Here is a 20,756-nt window from a genome sequence, read left to right as displayed (position 1 = left end):
AGCTGAGCATGTTAGTTAAACAGGACCTGTCTTTAGTAAACCCATGTTGATGCTGAGAAATAAGATTATTTTCTACTATGAAGTCATGTATAGTATCTCTTAGTAACCCCTCAAATAGTTTGCATACAACTGATGTTAAACTTACAGGTCTATAATTTCCTGGATCAGATTTTTTGCCCTTCTTAATGGGAAAACGTGGGCTGTACGCCAATCCACTGGGACTTTGCCAGTTGCAAGAGAGTCACAAAAGATAAGATAAAGAGGTTTATCTATAACTGAACTTAATTCCCTTAGGACCCGAGGATGCATGCCATCCGGGCCAGGTGCTTTGTCTATTTTTAATTTATTTAGGGCCCGTTTCCACTAGAGCGAATCCGCATGCGTTGTCTGCATGCGGATTCGCATAACTAATACAAGTGGATGAGACTGTTTCCACTTGTCAGTTTTTTGGTGCGTTTTTCTGTGCAGGATTTTTCTGCACGGTAGGGCCTGCAGAATTCGCCTGCGTGTGGAATGCAGGCGATTCGCAGGCAATGTATTTAATAGGGGAAATCGCACATGCGTTTTTTGCAGTAAAACTAATGTACATTGAGCCAGGCAGTGACATGGTTAAAATCACTGATAGCCTGCCTATGCGAAATCGCATGCGAAATCGCGGCAAAAATCGCATGTGGAATCGCATCCGCATGCGATTTTGTCAGCGGTGGAATCCCAGCGATTCGCACCGCACTAGTGGAAACGGGCCTAGTCTTGCCTTCACTTCTTCCTGTGTTAAGTATTTAATATTACAGTTAGAACATTGAGACTCTTCCGCCTCTGTAATTTGCAACAGTGCTGATTCTTTTGTGAAGACAGAAGCAAAGAAAGCATTTAATAACTCTGCCTTACCTTGGTCATCCACCATTGAGTTCCCACCCTCATCGTTTAGGAGTCCTATACAGTCAACCTTTCTTTTTTTACAGTAAATGTACTTGTAAAACTTTTTTGGGTTAGATTTCATATCCTTTGCGATTTGTTTTTCAGCTTCGATCTTTGCCAGCCTAATTTCTTTTTTTTACAATTTTTATTGCACTCCTTATAATTGCTTAGTGCAGCCTCGGTCCCCTCCTGTTTTAAGACCTTATAGGCATTCTTTTTCCTCTTCATTTTATCTTTACCTTTCTATTCATCCATAGAGGCCTTTTTTTATTCCTAGACATTTTGTTTCCATATGGGATATATATACTACAATATTGATTGAGTATAAGTTTAAAAGCTTGCCATTTCCCTTCAGTGTCTTCCCCTTGTAGTACATTATCCCAGTTCACCAAACTTAGTGCCTGCCTAATTTGATTGAACTTTGCTTTTCTAAAATTCATAGTTTTAGTGGTCCCGCTGCCCTGTGGCCTATCAGTCACCAGATCAAACGTTATCATGTTGTGATCACTATTTCCCAAATGTTCTTGAACCTGCACATTTGATACAATGGCCTCAATTCACTAAGCTTAACTCCTGTCTTCAATAACTCTTCTGAGCTGTTTTACAGTTATCACAATTATGTCACCATGGTGATAACTGTAAAACAGCTCAGAAGATTTATTAAAGACAGGAGTTAAGCTTAGTGAATTGAGGCCATTATCTGGTCTATTAGAAATGATCAGATTCAGTAACGCATTCCCCCTAGTTGGTTCCGTTACCATTTCAGTCAAGTAATTGTCCTGTAGTGCTGCCAGAAATCTGCTGCTTTTAGCGGCGCATATACAGGAAGTACTTACTTCCTGTATATGCGCCGTTACCAGGGGAACCGTTCTTCTCTCTTCACTGCAGCGCAGGGGGTCGCAGCATTCTTGCAAGTTTTCCTCAGGCAGAAAAAAGTCTAGATCCGGCTCTGGCCACAGGATTTGCTGCAATCCCACAGACACTCAGTTAATAGGAAAGATAACGCCATTCAGGATAATATTTCAAATCATTTTTTAATACAAATACAATGATGGGTGGTGTGTAAGTGCCTGTTTCCACTACACGGAGATTGGATGCAGAATGGATGCAGAAAAACTGACTCCAATGAATGCCTATGGGCCTGTTTCCACTACACGCAATTTTTCGGAAGCAGATTTTCCCATAGGCATTCATTGGAGTCAGTTTTTCTGCATCCATCTGCATGCAGTGGAAATAGACCCTTAGGGTGCTGTCCTTTCGATTCCTGAAAAAGAAGTTATCGGTAAGTAATGTTATCTTTCCCAGGTCACCTCAGGACAGCACTCATGAGAGCATAAACAAGACTCATGGATTAGGGAGCAACAGGAAAGAAAACTGAGCGTGTGTGTGACTGCAGCACATACAGGGCGGTTCTGGACTTTTTGCTGCCTGAGGCAAACATGTGAGGATGCCACTTGTCCCCCCCCCCCCCCCCCCCCCCATCTGCACAGATTTGGAATGACTGCACAGCACCTGAAAATGTTCACCCTCAGTATAGGTAGGTAGGCAGGTATAGTTGCCCCCAGTGTAAGTAGCCAGCATAGCTGCACAAGTTTAGGTAGCTAGTATAGTTGCCCCAATATAGGTAGGCAATATTGTTGCCCCTAGTATAGGCAGCTAGTATAGATACCCCAGTATAGGTAGCTGCCCCAGTTAAGGTAGTATAGCTGCCCTCAGTATAGGTAGTATAGTTGCCCCCATTATAGGTAGTATAGTTGCCCTAGTAAAGGTAGTATAGCTGCCCTCAGTATAGGTAGTATAGTTGCCCCAGTATAGGTAGTATAGTTGCCCCAGTATAGGTAGTATAGTTGCCCCAGTATAGGTAGTATAGTTGCCCCCATTATAGGTAGTATAGATGCTCCAGTATAGCTAGTATAGTTTCCCCAGTATAGGTAGTATAGTTGCCCCAGTATAGGTAGTATAGTTACCCCCATTATAGGTAGTATAGTTGCCCCAGTATAGGTTGTATAGCTGCCCTCAGTATAGGTAGTATAGTTGCCCCAGTATAGGTAGTATAGTTGCCCCCATTATAGGTAGTATAGTTGTCCCAGTATAGCTAGTATAGTTGCCCCAGTATAGGTAGTATAGTTGCCCCAGTATAGGTAGTATAGTTGCCCCTTTATAGGTAGCCACCCCGGAAGGGGAGCAGCAGGCAGAGTGGTGGGGAGGCCCTCACCTGGTTCCCCCTCCCCCCAGTCCACACACCCCCTCCAGATAGTACAGCAGTGTTGTTGCGGCAGCAGCGGGCGGAGAATAATTAACTCACATCTTGCGTTCCAGATGTCGGAGCACTGCGTGCGTGACATCCCACAAGTTGTCTTCTTCTTCAATGCTGCCCACTTACATGGGCAGTAGACCCGTACTGGACCTGACTGAGCCTGTTATCGGGGCTGATCGCTGCTGAACGGCAGAGGATGGCGAGGGACTCAGATGAGCTTGTGGAGCTGGGGGAAGCCCCGGGTAAGTATCAAATCTTTAGAGTTTCACATCTCTGGTTCAGAGCCGGGACAAGGTCCTCCAGCACCCAAGGCTGAGACACCAAAGTGCACCCCCATCCCTCCCACCCCAGTCGTCACACACCGATTGCTATTAGACTAAGAGGCACCCCAGGGCCCCCAACACCTTAATCTCTAGTTATCTGGCTTGCGGTGACTGCCATGTATCCCCTTTTCTTATTTCTCTCTGCTTCACACACAATAGGGGAATGATAGCTGAGTGGGTTGTGCACCCCTCCTACACTGCGCCCTGAGGCTGGAGCCTCTCTCGCCTCTGCCTCGGCCCAGTCCTGCTCTGGTTTACTTTAAGGGGAATAGTGGGAACGCTATCTAAAAAAGACCTAGTAGTTTTTGAGAAAATTAAAAAATACAATGGAAAAATGGCAAAATGGCTTTTTACAGAATTTAAAAAACATTTTCCCATTTTTCAAATCGATTTTCTCAAAAGCTACAAGGTCTTTTTAAGAAAACAAAAATGTTTTGACTTGTTCCCACTATTCCCTTGAATATACTTAGCAATTTGTCAGGTATGGTGATGGGAGCACATATGAGAGCTTTGCTATTAAAGCGGACCTGAACTTAGAACTTCCTCTCTGTTCTGAAAGATAAGCAACTGCATAACATCCTTTAAAGAAAAACATTTCTTTGTTATGCTGGGAACACACGTTTCGTTTTCCTGCTCGATAGATGCGTTCGATTGATAAATTCCACCATGTCCGATTTTCCGCTCGATCGTTTTAAAGCTCGATTTCTCATAGAAGTGAATGGAAAAAAAGAAAAACGAGCGGAAGATAAAAGGATCGGCGGAGAATCGAGTGTAAAATCGATCAAGCGGAAACAACATATCGTGTGTTCCCAGCATCAAAGTTGATACAAAGCCTGCAATCAATCTGCAGTTTCTACTTCCTGCTTTCATGGAAGCAGACATCTGTGTTTACAAATTACCGTATGTTTAAGAGCATAAGATGCTCCTGAGCATAAGACACATCTAGGTATAGAGAACAAAAACTAGGCAAAAAAATATACAGTATACTAAACCTGGTGTATCCATGGATAAGGGACATCCTGTGGATTATGCCCCCTTTGTACCTATTGCGTCTCCCTGTGTCCTCCTCTGTCCCCCTTGTGTCCTCCTCTATGCCCCTTTGTGTCCCCCTGGGTCCTCCATTTGTCCCCCTGTGTCCTCCTCTGCATGGGCACAGTACAGGGAGTCCACGACATTGTGGCGGGTTGGAGATTCGTATTGGCAGGCGTACGCAAGTCAGAAACTCCCCGCATTTGGACTATAAGACACAGTGGGGGAGAAAAAGTGAGTCTAAAGGTGGCCATACACTGGTCGACTTGCCATCAGATCGACCAACAGATTGTGAATCGATTTCAGCATGAAATCGATTCACCATCTGTGAAGCTGCCGCTGCTTCCGCTGCCGCCCCCCCTACCTGCATACATTACCTGATCCGGCCGGCGCGAGTCCCCCGGTCTCCGCTGTCTTCTTCTCCGCTCTGGGCTCCAGCTTCACTTCCTGTGCGGGGAAGTTTAAACAGTAGAGGGCGCTCTACTGTTTAAACTTCCTGCCGGGACAGGAAGAAGTGAAGCCTGCCGGACTCGGAGCCCAGCGCGGAGAAAGAGTAATGGGGGCAGCGGGGATACGCGCCGGCCGGAGCAGGTAATGTATTGCTGCTGTATTGCGCCGGTCGTCGGGCATTCGAACGCTGCTATCGACGCACTCCCGACCCGCCGGCGATCGAGCGAAATCTTCTGCACAGACAGATCGACGGGAACGTTTGCGCAACGATTTCACAGCTGATTCGATCACAGTGATCGACTCGGCTGTATATCGGCGGGAAAATCAGTCCAAAAATAACAGTAGCTACTCTGTTGAGGCGATTCCTGAGCTGACTCAGCTGAGTGACCATATTACACTTGTTGTTAGTCACAGATAAGGGGGAAGTAGACAGACTAAACTCTCTAAATACATCCAGGGTGTATTTCTCTGTTTTCTTTCTGTCTTGTGCAAGAGTTCAGGTCCACTGTAACTGCAAAAGTCAGCAAGAAATTGTGTGAAATTACGGTCCCCGATTACAGTTACAAAAGAAATTAATTTTAATTTTTCCAAAACTTTGCAATACAATTTTGCATTGTAATTGGAGGTGGTCATAATAATGTGACTTGACTCTGTTTACATCGCTGACATCTTACGTGGTGCTGTACAATAGAGGGTACACAGTACATACAGCTGCATGAACGATGTGGAGAAATGCAGTTGCGTAACTAAGGAGCTTGGGGCCCCAGTGTCAGTTTTACAAGGGGCCCCAAGCACTCTATTGATATGGAGCCTCAAAACCTACCAAGGACAGCTGCAGTGTCCGAGAGGTGTAACCAGAGAAAGGGTACAGTTTGTTAAAGGAAACCTAAACCGACAGGGGGAAAAAAAGAGTTTCATGTACCTGGGGCTTCTACCAGCCCCCTGCAGCCGTCCTGTGCCCTCGCCGGTCCTCATTGATCCTCCGCTCTCCCGCCGCGGGTTAGTTTTGTTTTTGCTGACTCAGAGTTGACGGGCCACTCTGTCCACGTGTGTCCTTCTATTGGGGAGGGAAACGCGAAGAAGGATACGTGTTGCCACGGCTGCGCAGGGGCAGTGGCCTGCCGCCTCCGAGTCGGAAAAAAAAACCCCAGCGGCGGGAGAACGGAGGATCATTGGGGACCGGCGAGGGCATAGGACGGCTGCAGGTGGCTGGTAGAAGCCCCAGGTGCGTGAAATTTTTTTTCCCGTCGGTTTAGGGTTCCTTTAAAGAGGCACTGAACTCTCCTAAAAATGAGTTTTTTTACTTTAAAAACCTCTTTAACATAATTGCCCCTCCTAAAACACCGCATCCCCGCGGCTGAAAACTCCATAAATCACCCCAAACACTCTGGGGCACATCGCGGGACTCCTTCCGCACAGAGGCAGAGCTTTGGGCTGTAGCTCTGCCTCTACATGCGTCCATCAGCGCGGATCGCTGCCTCTCCCCGCCCCTCTCAGTCTTCCTTCACTGAGAGGGGCGGGGGAGAGGCGGAGATCCGCGCTGATTGACGCGCGTGGAGGCAGATCTACAACCCAAAGCTCGGGCTCCTTAGGGCAGCAAAATCCACGACCAAGAAAGCCGTGGATTTTGCCAGGGGGCGTTTGGGGTGATTTATGGAGTTTTCAGCAGCGGGGATGCAGCGTTTTTAGGAAGGGCAATTATGTTAAAGAGGTTTTTTAAAGTAAAAACCTCATTTTTAGGAGACTTCAGAGTCCCTTTAAGGATTACTACTATGCAATGCACATACAGAGGTGTTCATTACCAGAATAGCACCAATGAAAAGCTAATTAGATGGATGGAGGAGGGCCCCTAGTGGCCCCCTCTGGCCCAGGGGCCCTGGTGTGGTCGTACCCTCTGCTTTCCCTATTGCTACGCCACTGGAGAAATGTATCTGTGTAGCCAGACTATTGCTGTAACGTTTTCTGTGGCTATAGACGCGATCCTCTGTGCACATACCCCCACAGTTATGCTGGTGGTAGATGATAAGTTGGGGGATTGTGGCAAACACAAACTTCTCCGCCAGGTAGAATTTGGGGGGGCAGTCGTTTGTTTCCCGGATGTGATAATGTTTCACTGCGTGAATACTACCCTCCCTGAAAAGAGAAGGAGAACAAGAAACAAGCATGTTAGTGTTGGTACCGTGTTTCCCCGAAAATAAGTGTCTTATATTAAGTTTTGCTCTAAAAGATGTGCTAGGGCTTATTTTCAGGGGATGTCTTATTTTTTGGGGAAACACTGGTAGTTTTCCTATACAAAATGTACATACTGCATGCCATGCTGAAACACAAGCAGAATACACAGAGCTTGCAGATATTGGCTCTCACTTACAAGAAACTGATTCTGCTGATCATGTGAGTAAGGGTCTATTTCTTGCAGGCAGAGGATTCTGTCAGGCTCCCCAGAGCTATGATAGGATAAGCTGTGTGTCCTGGGAAAAGGTGAAGTGCTGCTGATGCTTATCACGACATATCAGGAGGGATGGCTCCAATAAAAACACAAATTTCCTGACACATATACAGGACTGTAGAACTCACATTATACTGCTGCTTTGCATTTAGCGTGACTTGATTTTTGATTCACACCCTGAGTGGTGTGTCTGTATCACTATCAGCACTTTAGTATTCTTCTGGTTCTCCGATATTTGGGGTGTTATATGTATTCCCCCACCTGTTTTTAATTGTTTTTAGTTGTTTGCATTATATTTCAATAAAAGGATGGATTTTTGTATTACTATTTTGGTACTGATTTGGTGCGGTTTCTTGAGGTCATAGCTGTTTCTTTTCGTTTACATTGACTTTCATTTGCCATTCTGCACATTTCAGGGTACTGGTTACTTTACAATAAGTTCAACTTTATTAATTGTTTGTGGATGGTGCTCCCCATTTGTTGTTTGGTTTTTATTCTCAGGGTATGTCTTATTTTCAGGATAACACGGTAATAACAACATTATTATCTAAACTGTAGTATAGTAAAGCAACCACAAAATGTCACTGTTGGTAATGTGAGGTGATGATCTCTATGGTAGTGTGGTTTCCTGTATTCTCTCTGTTCTAAGTTAGCTGCATTTCCTGATGGGGGTGTATAATACAGCGGTGTGAAAAACTATTTGCCCCCTTCCTGATTTCTTATTCTTTTGCATGTTTGTCACACTTAAATGTTTCTGCTCATCAAAAACCGTTAACTATTAGTCAAAGATAACATAATTGAACACAAAATGCAGTTTTAAATTATGTTTTTTATTATTTAGTGAGAACAAAAACTCCAAACCTACATGGCCCTGTGTGAAAAAGAAATTGCCCCCTGAACCTAATAACTGGTTGGGCCACCCTTAGCAGCAATAACTGCAATCAAGCGTTTGCGATAACTTGCAACAAGTCTTTCACAGCGCTCTGGAGGAATTTTGGCCCACTCATCTTTGCAGAATTGTTGTAATTCAGATTTATTTGAGAGTTTTCTAGCATGAACCGCCTTTTTAAGGTCATGCCACAACATCTCAATAGGATTCAGGTCAGGGCTTTGACTAGGCCACTCCAAAGTCTTCATTTTGTTTTTCTTCAGCCATACAGAGGTGGATTTGCTGGTGTGTTTTGGGTCATTGTCCTGCTGCAGCACCCAAGATCGCTTCAGCTTGAGTTGACGAACAGATGGCCAGACATTCTCCTTCAGGATTTTTTGGTAGACAGTAGAATTTATGGTTCCATCTATCACAGCAAGCCTTTCAGGTCCTGAAGCAGCAAAACAACCCCAGACCATCACACTACCACCACCATATTTTACTGTTGGTATGATGTTCTTTTGCTGAAATGCTGTGTTACTTCTACGCCAGATGTAACGGGACACGCACCTTCCAAAAAGTTCAACTTTTGTCTCATCGGTCCACAAGGTATTTTCCCAAAAGTCTTGGCAATCATTGAGATGTTTTTTAGCAAAATTGAGACGAGCCATAATGTTCTTATTGCTTAAAAGTGGTTTGCGCCTTGGATATCTGCCATGCAGGCCGTTTTTGCCCAGTCTCTTTCTTATGGTGGAGTCGTGAACACTGACCTTAATTGAGGCAAGTGAGGCCTGCAGTTCTTTAGATGTTGTCCTGGGGTCTTTTGTGGCCTCTCGGGTGAGATTTCTCTGCGCTCTTGGGGTAATTTTGGTCGGCCGGCCACTCCTGGGAAGGTTCATCACTGTTCCATGTTTTTGCCATTTGTGGATAATGGCTCTCACTGTGGTTCGCTGCAGTCCCAAAGCTTTAGAAATAACCTTTATCAGACTGATAGATCTCAATTACTTTTTTTCTCATTTGTTCCTGAATTTCTTTGGATCTTGGCATGATGTCTAGCTTTTGAGGTGCTTTTGGTCTACTTCTCTGTGTCAGATAGCTCCTATTTAAGTGATTTCCTGATTGAAACAGGTGTGGCAGTAATCAGGCCTGGGGGTGACTACAGATATTGAACTGAGGTGTGATAAACCACAGTTAAGTTATTTTTTAACAAGGGGGGCAATCACTTTTTCACACAGGGCCATGTAGATTTGGAGTTTTTTTTCTCACTAAATAATAAAAACCATCATTTAAAACTGCATTTTGTGTTCAATTATGTTATCTTTGACTAATAGTTAACGGTTTTTGATGAGCAGAAACATGTAAGTGTGACAAACATGCAAAAGAATAAGAAATAAGGAAGGGGGCAAATAGTTTTTCACACCACTGTATATCTCTGTATTTTTTTCTTCAGTAAAGAGTTCTACCTTGTTATACTGGGTGCCTATCTGCATGTACAGGTGTACAGACCACTCTGCTCCATCAGTTAGAATACATTCCGGACAACGGTAACTGAGCATCTGCTCAAGCCTTGCAATCTGTCAGGATGGGCTTACACCTCCGGGTCTTGTGTACCATCTGGGGGGAGGGGGGTTGAAGGTGGAAATAAAAGTGTATTTATACTTACAATTTATTTGGTTGCTGATAACTAGGCATCCACTATGAAGTTACTAGTTACTATGTAACTAGTGCTTCTGTTAAAGGATTTCTTCTGCCCACCCCCTTACTGTGTTACAGCCGATGGAGTCAGTCAAACTCTTATAGGCAACCTCTATTCCAGACCTAAAAACTACTACAGGTACATTAGGAAGGGCTGAGCCAAGCAGAGGATTGTGAGGCACCAGTCTCTAGATGCAGAGCAACGAGGATGCTTTCCTCTCCCCCCTGCCATCCCAGGGCCGCCATCAGGCCAGTAGAACAGGTATTGATGTATGGGGCCCGGCCAGGCTGGAAGCACAAGAGATGAAGGAAGGGTGTCCACATTTTTCCTCCCTCCTTCTCCTCAAGCCCCCAATCCTGTGCCTACCCCTCCATATACAGAGTTATGCACAGCAGGCAGGCTTTATAATAGAGTCCTCCTCCAGGCTCCTGCTGCTAGAGGACCTATATGTCTCCTGCAACGTCATCCACTCCCTGCATCTCTGATCTGAGAATCAGGAAGTAGAGAGCGGGCGGGCCCTACAGAAGACAGACGGGACCTCTAGCAGCTGGAGCCTGGGTGAGGGTTGAGTCTCCATTTTAAACCCTGCCTGCTAAGTGTAACTCTATATTTGAGGGGAGCAAATCAGGGGGACCCCCACCTGGAATACTATAGGCAATGATCAGTGGCACGTGCCCCGGATCTATTCTGGGTTGCCCCCGGATGTCCCCCAGTCAGAGTCAGCTGTGGTGCCTCAATGGCGGGCATGCTGGAATCAATGGGACTGTGCTGGGTGCTGTGGTGTCTCTATGTGGGCATACTGGGTGCTGTGGTGCCATGCTGGGCACTTTGATGCCTTTATAGGGGCATGCAAGGAGCTGTGGTTTTTCCATGGGGGCATGCTGGGAGTTGTGGTGCCTGAATGGGAGGCCTGTGGGAACATTGCAGGGGGTCAACTAGAAAGTCAGGGAATGCTATGGGAGGACTGCTAGATAAACTGTCAGCAGGCCCGCCCGCCCAGCAGAAAGCTAGACCAGCCAGCACAGAAGCCAGGTAACTCCGCCTAGTTATGTTTAAGTGGCACTGTCTGTTTATGTGATGTGCTGCATCTTTAGTTTTTTTTCCTCATCCAACATTTTGCTGAGCAGGCCTACTTAGATCACTGTTAAATTCATGTAAATCTGGCCCCACCCTAGACCACACCCACATTATGGTGAATGTCCACCCCCATTTTCTGTCTGGAGTGCCCAAAAGTGCCCTGGGTCTCTTAGGATCCTAGCAACACTCCTGACTCTAGGGGACTACTAGACCACCGCCAGGAAATATTGTGGGGGGACTGCTAGACTACCAGGAAAAGCTACTGTATATGGGGGTGTAGGGAGGATGACCACCAGGGGGATGGGGGGGGGGGGACACTAGACCATCAGGGAATAATGTAGGAAGACTACTAGACCACCAGGAAATATTATGGTGAGGGAACCATTAGATAAGACTACCAGAGAAGTGAGTGAGTGAGTGAGTGAGTGAGTGTGTGTGTGTGTGTGTGTGTGTATTGTCCTAGCAATGAGGTTGGGGTCGGGATAGGGGACCTTTTAAGAAGAGGGAGGAGCTAGCAATACTGGACTTCATCATCATCAGCAAGGGTTGATGTAACAAAATATGTAAAAAAAAAAACAAACTATGATAAGTGTTACCTCCAATTAGGGGAATACAGCTGTGGGCAGGTAGTAATAAGGGACTTGGCTTCTTCAGGTAAAAAGGCCTTTACGACTGCCATGGCGAGCCCAAAGACGCTGGCTGCGCCCAGTGCAACAATAAAGTCAGTTACGTCTACCCATCCTCTACTATACTGATTTTTTTCCTTCTATAATGCATGTGTATGCATCCTTAGTATACAAAGTACATTTGTTCCAGAGTACATTGCACTATAAATGTCTTTTTGTTTTCACCATGTTCCTGTCACAGTAGGTTATAAAAATATGACAGATCTGACAGGCTTTGGACTAGTCCATCTCCTCATGGGACTACTAAATGGCAGTTGCTCTGTCCAACTACCAAAATAGTGTGCTAGCGAGTAGCGAGACTGGTTGGCATTTTTGTATAGATCTTTTACAGAGAGTGCTTTTGTAAAGAGTAAAAGGAAATGCTAAGAATCTCCCATGAGGAGATGAAGTAGTTTAAAAACCCATCAATAAATGGTATAATTTGTGGCACCAAATAAATGGTAGCCAAAAAATGGTATCATCCTGATTCAAAACGTCTTGCTTTTACGGATGGCTAACATGGTGCAATACCCTACTGCTACTTAAAGGGAACCAGAGTCGAAGCACCCTCATGTATTTTACCATATATATCAGTGGGAACATTAGAGAAAACACCTACCCTGCTCTCCGTTTCATCCTCACTGCTTAAAGTGTCTGTTATCAGCTGTGATAAGAAATCCGGACTGAGCATTCAATCTGGCTTTGCAGGGAATAATTATAGCTGAGCCATTATAGCAGAGCCACAAGGGGGCAGGCTTGGGCTTGAAAAGACACCAGAGAAGACAGACTCATCTTTATAGAATCATTCCGTAGCAAAGCTAGACTGAATGCTCAGTTGGGGATTCTTATCAGAGGTGATAACAGTCAGATTAAACAGAGAACAATGAAACAAAGAGCAGATTAGGTGTTTACTGTCATGTTCCCACTGATTTATAAGGCCAAATACATGGGGGTGCTTCATCTCTGGTTCTCTTTAAAAACCTGTCAAATCTGTCGGAGTTTCACTACCCACTGTAAGTGACAGCAACATGGGAAATAAGTAATTTACAGTGCATGTTACTCTGGGAGAAATGTATACTTTTAAATTGTACAATTTTTCATGATAGTGTGCCTTTAAGTGTTGTGATTTATCTGCTGCAGAGTTCTGGGACACAAAGAATATTCCACATCCAAACATCAATAAAGCCTCACTTACCCCAAAGATTTTGTGAATATGGAAACCGTGTACATTCCTGCTTGTCTGGAGTCCCGGACCATGAAAGCGCCTTCCTTCCCCTTGAAAATAATAGCAATATAAACAACAAAGGAAATAAATTGAACATAAAGCAAATGTAAAACCTGCCTTTCAACTCCTTATTGCCTGTATAGTTGTCCTGCCTACCTCTAGCTATAAAGAATCTTACCAGGAAGCCAAACACTGTCCACTTCCTGCGCAATAGACTGCCACTACTGCTGGCTGCAATCCTCTCACAGACTCAGTCTGTGCCCCGCCCCATGCAGCCTGACCAGCATGATGATGCAAATCAAGCAGCAGAATTCCCAATCAAAGAGCTTGCCACTAACATCTTCAAGTCAGAGGCTTTAAAGAGAGTCTGAAGTGTAACAAAAATCAAGTTTTTATATTAAAAATCTCTTTACCATGATAGCCTTAACTAAAACGCTGCATCCCTGCGGCTGAAATCTAACTAAATCCCCCAAACTCCCCGGGGCACACTGCAGGGAGCGCTTCCATGAGAGGCAGAGCTTTCAGCTGCAGCTCTGCCTCTACACGCATCTATCAGCGCGGATCGCCGCCTCCGCCCCGCCCCTCTCAGTCTTCCTTCACTGAGAGGGGCGGTGGAGAGGCGTAGATACGCGTGGATTGAGGCGCATGGAGGCAGAGCTACAGCTAAAAGCTCTGCCTCCCGGGGCAGCAAAATACACGACCAGAAAAGTCATGGATTTGGCGGGGGAGTTAGGGGAAATTTAGTTAGATTTCAGCCGCGGGGATGCAACGTTTTAGTTAGGGAAATCATGTTAAAGAGATTTTTAATATAAAAACTTTATTTTTGTCAGATAATTTAAGTCACATGATCACATTTATATCAAACAAGGAGATAAGCGCTACACCAAATTGAAGTACACAATTGTACTACACAGTTGGAGCTGCCCCTTCGGAAAATTGTAAAACAGTCTGTGAACGAAGGTTGCGCATACACAACTAATGCTATATGTGCTAAAAAATTCATATGAATCAATTGCATAAAGCCTTCAGTAAATAACAGTCTTCAAAGGTGAGTCAACTGGTGCCTCCTATCACCTCCACCAACACCCTGTGAGCAGACACTCACCGGATATATAGACCTCCACTCAGGTCTATTCAAGCCTTGGGACACTTTGGGCCGTCACCCACCACACCAGAACGAACCGTCACCTCCTTGGTCTTTACAGCAATTATATCTCCATATGACCTCTAAAACAAATGCCTCACATAGCGTAATACCGTAACAATTTATTACAAGATAAAATGCAATTACACTCACAAATTTTCTTCTTTGTAAAACAGCGTAGAGTTTGAACACGGGCTCTCCCCCGTTTAGTAGGGCCCCGGCTGGCACTTGTAGTTCCTAGGCTCTGGTAGAGTGGCGTGCACTTCCACTCCAATCCCAAACCTCAGCGCCGCTCGTCCACCCGCACTCGTCTTGGCTTTCACTTCCGTGTCCCAGACCCCGCCTTACATGTTTCGTCTGATGACTTCTGATGAGTCGTGAAGACGAAACATGTAAGGCGGGGTCTGGGACACGGAAGTGAAAGCCAAGACGAGTGCGGGTGGACGAGCGGCGCTGAGGTTTGGGATTGGAGTGGAAGTGCACGCCACTCTACCAGAGCCTAGGAACTACAAGTGCCAGCCGGGGCCCTACTAAACGGGGGAGAGCCCGTGTTCAAACTCTACGCTGTTTTACAAAGAAGAAAATTTGTGAGTGTAATTGCATTTTATCTTGTAATAAATTGTTACGGTATTACGCTATGTGAGGCATTTGTTTTAGAGGTCATATGGAGATATAATTGCTGTAAAGACCAAGGAGGTGACGGTTCGTTCTGGTGTGGTGGGTGACGGCCCAAAGTGTCCCAAGGCTTGAATAGACCTGAGTGGAGGTCTATATATCCGGTGAATGTCTGCTCACAGGGTGTTGGTGGAGGTGATAGGAGGCACCAGTTGACTCACCTTTGAAGACTGTTATTTACTGAAGGCTTTATGCAATTGATTCATATGAACTTTTTAGCACATATAGCATTAGTTGTGTATGCGCAACCTTCGTTCACAGACATGATCACATTTGACTTGAATGAGGCCTTGTCAACCTATGACCCCCCCCACCACCACCACCACCACCACCACCCCGAGCAACTTCTGTTAGAATAGAAACAATGTGGAATAGTTATGTTTCAGGCATGAACACACAGACATGCATGCCTATACAGCTGCACTGATGGAACTGTTTTTTTTCTTTTCACCAAAATAATTTCAGTCTAACACATGTGATGATTGTCACCTGTTGGGGATCGTGAAATGATCCCTCGGGTGACAATTCTGGGACTGATGTTGTACAGACACATTTCTAGCCTTCTGTTCTGGCTAGCATTACGTTCTGTTGCTATGGAGGGGCAGAGGGAGGATGATCAGCGCATGTTCCCTCTGGTCTAGGAATAGAAAATAACATTGCCATTGGGCATGCTTGGGCGTCATTAATGATCCAAAATGTTGCATCCTTAAAGAGGAACTCCAGTGAAAATAATGTAATAAAAATTGCTTATTCATTGTTTGCCCATTGTAAAATCTTTCATATCCCTGATTTACAGCCTGACATTTAACACATGGTGACATTTTTACTGCTGGCAGGTGATGTAGCTGCTGCTTGCTTAGCAGTTGGAAACAGCTTTAAAGAGAACCCGAGGTGGCATTTCATTATGTTAGTGGGGCACAGAGGCTGGTTGGGCACACTAACACCAGCCTCTGTTGCCCCATGGTGTGCCTCAAAGACCCCCCTGCTCGCCGCTATAGCCCCCGCAGTGCTGGCGACACGCAGCGCGTCGCCAGCACAATGTTTACCCTAGCGCTGTCTGTCAGGGCCGCTCCCCCGCCTCCTCCGCATCGCCGCTACCCGCCCGCGTTCCTTCCCTCCAATCAGAGGGAAGGATGGGACGCGGGCGGGTAGCGGCGATGCGGAGGAGGCGGGGGAGCGGCGTTGACAGACAGCGCTTAGGTAAACATTGTGCTGGCGACACGCTGCATGTCGCCAGCACTGCGGGGGCTATAGCGGCGAGCAGGGGGGTCTTTGAGGCACACCATGGGGCAACAGAGGCTGGTGTTAGTGTGCCCAACCAGCCTCTGTGCCCCACTAACGTAATGAAATGCCACCTCGGGTTCTCTTTAAACAGCTATTTCCCACAATGCAACAAGGTTCACAGACAGGAAACTGCCAGGAGTACCACGGGCCTCAGAGTTTCTTGTGGGAGGGGTTTCACCACAATATCAGCCATACAAAGCCCCCTAATGATCCGTTTGTGAAAAGGAATAGATTTCTCATGTAAAAGTGGGTAAGCTACTGATTGGGATGAAGTTCAATTCTTGGTCACGGTTTCTCTTTAAGCGACACTGGACATATGCTGTACACACATTAGAAAGACCAATGATCGTCGGCCAAGCTTCCCTCTCCCCAGCAATGTACCAGAATAGAACCAGGCAGACTGAGATAAGATTCATTAGAGCAGAAACATTTATGATTAAATTGAAATGCTTGCAATACTACATAATAAACGCAGAGCAGTGGGTAAATGGAATTTGATTTTGTGGATGACAATCCCACTTTAAGATCAAATATTGCTGAACATGTCTGACAAAATCTTCTCAATATAAAGTAGTATAGAGAAGTGTATGGCACTTACCCGAGCTATCAGAAGCTTCTCAGCATGATGCCTGTTAATATTTCTGTTATACCACCTAGGAAAGAAGAGGCAATGAGTCGCTTATTTTCTATAAGAGAAGTGGGTCTTTGTAATGTCTTGTCAGAAAGGGTTAACCGCCTGTGTTTACATTTTAGCTCAGAGTCGGCAGACAGCTGACAGCTCAAATTACAATAGCTCATTGCTTGCTGAGAAGGGAGAATTAGGCTGTTTTCTATAAACACATACAGGATGCCTTTCTCTTAAGCCTGGTACACGCCATGCAATTTCCCGTCAGATAGACGGGTTGAATAGATAATTTCCGACAGGTCCGGAAATCTGTCGGATATTATCTATCGACCCATCTATCTGATGGTGTGTACCAGTTCTCTTTGTCTCTTGTGCAAGAGTTCAGGTCCGCTTTAAGGACTAGAGCCTTTTTTTTGCATTCTGCCAGTTGTGATTACTATGATTGGCTTACAGTGATCACCTGGTAAGGAGCCAATAAAACTGGCTCCTTACCCAAAGGAGGAAACTTAGCTGTCACATGGCAGCCGAATCTGCGGCCGCAGCGAGCAACAGTCCTTTCGGGACCAAGGGAACTGGCGGTGTAGAATCTATGCCACATCAGAGATGGACAGCCGCAAGTGCAGCATAAATTCTTACATTCGCGGGACCAAGCCAGTTAAAGAAAGCCAATGTTAATAATGTATTTGATAAGTTAAATGTATTAGATGTAAGGCAATGCCAGACTGGCAATGTGGATGGCCGCAAGAGATCATATTTTTTAAGCATTCACTGTGAGCATTGATACGCTCTTTGTATTCAATGGTGTCTATTGTAGCATGTGTTTTTGATAACGGGAAGCAAAGGAAACCTGGTTTTGGGAGGGGTCTGGGGGTGTATTTTTTTTATATTTTTATTATTTTATTCTAACAGCAACATCAATCCTATTTAATTACCGGCTAGGTTTGATGTCTTTGCTAGGTTTAATTTATTATACCTGGTGGAAGAAATAAGACAGGAAGGTCCTCATGTCCAGTTCCTGTTGATAGCATTAGTGAGATGCTAGCGAATGAAGTCTGTTTTTGAAGACTTTAAATACTATCCGTTGACAACAGAAAGGATGAATAGGTTTAAAACAGATAGGTTTCAATGGATTCTGTACAGTGCTGCTCATAATTATTCATACCCCTGGCAAATTTTGACTAAAAGTTACCGTACTTTTATTCAACCAGCAAGTATTTTTTTGACGGGAAATGACATAGGTGTCTCACAAAAGATAATAAGATGATGTACAAGAGGCATTATTGTGGGGAAAAAAAACATTTTCGGCTTGTATTTACATTTGAGCAAAAACTGTCCAGTCCAAAATTATTCATGCCCTTCACAAACTGTTACAGTCTGTGGGAAAATCCGAAGTTCTATACCATTCCAAATAGTCCAAGCTGTTCTAAAGCATCCTAATTACCCTGATTAATGTTTTAATTATAGTGACAGCTGTAACTTGAAAGTAACTTTAAATCAAAATTTGCCAGGGTTATGAATATCTATTGACATGTCCATTAATCCGCTTGTCTCCATTCCGAAAAATGGTCTAGTTTTACGTAAAGTGTGAACCTAGCTCATAAGCACACAAAGCACTTGCCTACAGTTTTTTTTTTGTGGCAGCAGTCCTTAGTTTGTGTATTTTGAGGGAATAGGACTTCCCTCTTTGTGTCCAGCATTGCATATGAGCAAACTTGTTATCATTATGAGACTCTGTTTAGCTGCAGTGCTGTCTACAGAGAGTTAACCCATCTGCAGAGGATGGAGGTCAGACAACTGGTCTGTGCTGACAGTAAAAGACTACCTGGTGACAACCGGGCATGATTTGTTATCCACTCACTAAGGGCACCTGTACACATGTGAAAAAGTTGCCACAATCATTATTGCAGGAGCGCCCACCCTTTAGTTAATCAGGTTCTAACTGTGTCAAGTCATTAACATGAACATTCTACAAGACTTGACAAAGCTTCAGCTTGGAAATGGGGCAATCAGAATGGACAGGAAGTTCATTTGATTGGTCCAATTCTAAACTCCATACAATTTGTAATACATTTGCATGCAAGCCATCTCACCTGCTTATAACACCCAGCTTGCCAATGGACGCCACTGTTATGTTTTGGGAATGTGACGCTGGTACTTACTCGTAGGTCAGCAGGTTGTCTTCGCTCTGTTTCGTCAGGTAGCTGCTGGGGGCGTAGCCTATGTGGCTGAGACAAAACACAAATAGTACATGGTAGTGATTGTTGCTTAAAGCTCTCTATGGAGAAAAGTACAGCTATCTACACTTCATTTACTTCCACTGCAAATCCAGTCACATGTCCAATATTCATTCTTATAGAAAACCTTCCCCATCAACCCCCAATAAACACCAATCGCATTGCCTAAAACATTAAAAGGGAACGTGAAGTGAGAGACATATGGAGGCTGACATATTCATTTCCTTTTAAACAATACAGATTGCCTGACAGCCCTGTTGATCCTCTGCCTCCAATACTTTGAGCCATAGACCCTGAACAAGCATGCAGATCAGAAGTATGACTGAAGTTTGATGGGATTCCCTGCATGCTTGTTTCAGGTGTGTGATCAGGGCCGGATTTGTACTTTTTACTGCCCTAGGCCACTGTCACCAGCCGCCCCCTTCAGTATAGGTAGCCAGATGACCCCTCCCCCTTCCTTCTAGTATAGGTAGCCTGATGACTCCCTCAGTATAGATAGTCAGATGACCCCTCTTCCTTCCCTCCAGTATAGGTATCCAGATGACTCCCATAATCCCTCCCCCCCACCTTTCAGTGCCAGCTTGCCTTCACACCACAGCAGTCTTCTGTGTCACTCATTTCCCCGCTCTTCTCCAGTGCAGAAGCTTCCTCTTCCTTTCCACCTCCAATGCTGCCCAAGTCCATAGCCGCCAGCCACAATGCAAGCATGCACTGAGAGCAAGGTGGCTGCTGCACAGGTGGCTAGCAGTAGAGTACCGCGGTCAGGCACTCGCCTGATCTCCCTTAATTGCACCATTTACAAGCTTGCAAATGCTGCACCAGTTTAGCCTGCTGCTTTGGCGCCCTTCCTCCTGTGGTGCCCTAGACCATGGCCTAGATGGCCTTGGCCTAAATCCGGCCCTGTGTGTTTCAGATACTGCTGATGCCTGAAAGATCAGTAGGACAGCCAGGCAACTGGTATTGTTTAAAAGGAAATAAATATGGCAACCTCCATATCTCTCTCACTTCAGGTTCCATTTAAATCTACACTGCAGGCAAAATTGTTTCCTTGTTTTCTCTGTAGAGAGTTAAAGACCTTTCACACGGAGTAGCCATGTGACTGCCAAAGATACACACTATTTTTTACAATTATATAATCTTTGAGGAGGGTAAATTAAAATATTACTTTTAATATAGATTAGGAGAAAGGTAGATCGGCACAAGATAACTAGGTAGACCCTTGAGGGTAAAGGGGCCCATACACTGGTCGATTTCAGCCATCGATCGATCCTATAGAATCGATCAGAAATTGATTCTTTCAAATCTATTGATCGATTTGTAGCCGATTTCGATGGATGTGAAATATCTGATAGGATGGAAGATCTAGGTTGATCTTCTTCTGGCAGCAGATCCATGGCCCATAGAGTTGCATTGGATCTAATGGTGCGATAATGCATTTAGATAGATTTCCAATAGAATTCATTCTGAAATCTATTGGAAATTTGTTCCTAGTGTGTGGCACACATCAGATAGATTCCTGTCAGATTCGACTTGACAGGCATCTGACAGAAATCTATCTGATGGTCGAATCTGCTGCAAATCTATAAGTGTATGGACACCTTAAGTGATGCGATGGTTGTGCCTCCAGGCCAATCAGATTTAACCTTCCTGGCAGTGTGATTTGCTCCCTGATTTACGGACTAAAAGTTGTACAATTTTTTCATGTGCTTTTTTGGGGGGAAGGGGGGAAGGGGGGGGGGGGAAAAGCCTAAAAGCTCAGACACACTACAAGCGCTTTTCTGAGCGTTTGCGCTTTTAAAAATCACTCCCATTTATTTTCATTAAAATCGCGATAAAATTC

General features: G+C 44.9%; 1 protein-coding gene across 1 annotated transcript in view; it reads right to left on the bottom strand.

Annotated features, from left to right (window-relative positions):
* ITK (IL2 inducible T cell kinase) overlaps positions 1-20,756 on the bottom strand; it is a 98,617-nt gene that overhangs the window by 22,475 nt on the left and 55,386 nt on the right. The window contains 4 exon segments of the mRNA XM_068273101.1: positions 6,974-7,110; positions 12,925-13,004; positions 16,656-16,710; positions 18,842-18,907. Of these exon segments, the coding sequence (XP_068129202.1) occupies positions 6,974-7,110; positions 12,925-13,004; positions 16,656-16,710; positions 18,842-18,907 (338 nt within the window).

This window comes from Hyperolius riggenbachi, chromosome 3 (assembly GCF_040937935.1).
Source record: "Hyperolius riggenbachi isolate aHypRig1 chromosome 3, aHypRig1.pri, whole genome shotgun sequence".
NCBI lineage: Eukaryota > Metazoa > Chordata > Amphibia > Anura > Hyperoliidae > Hyperolius > Hyperolius riggenbachi.
Note: the sequence above shows the minus strand (reverse complement) of the source record. Positions and strands in the feature narration are given on the sequence as shown.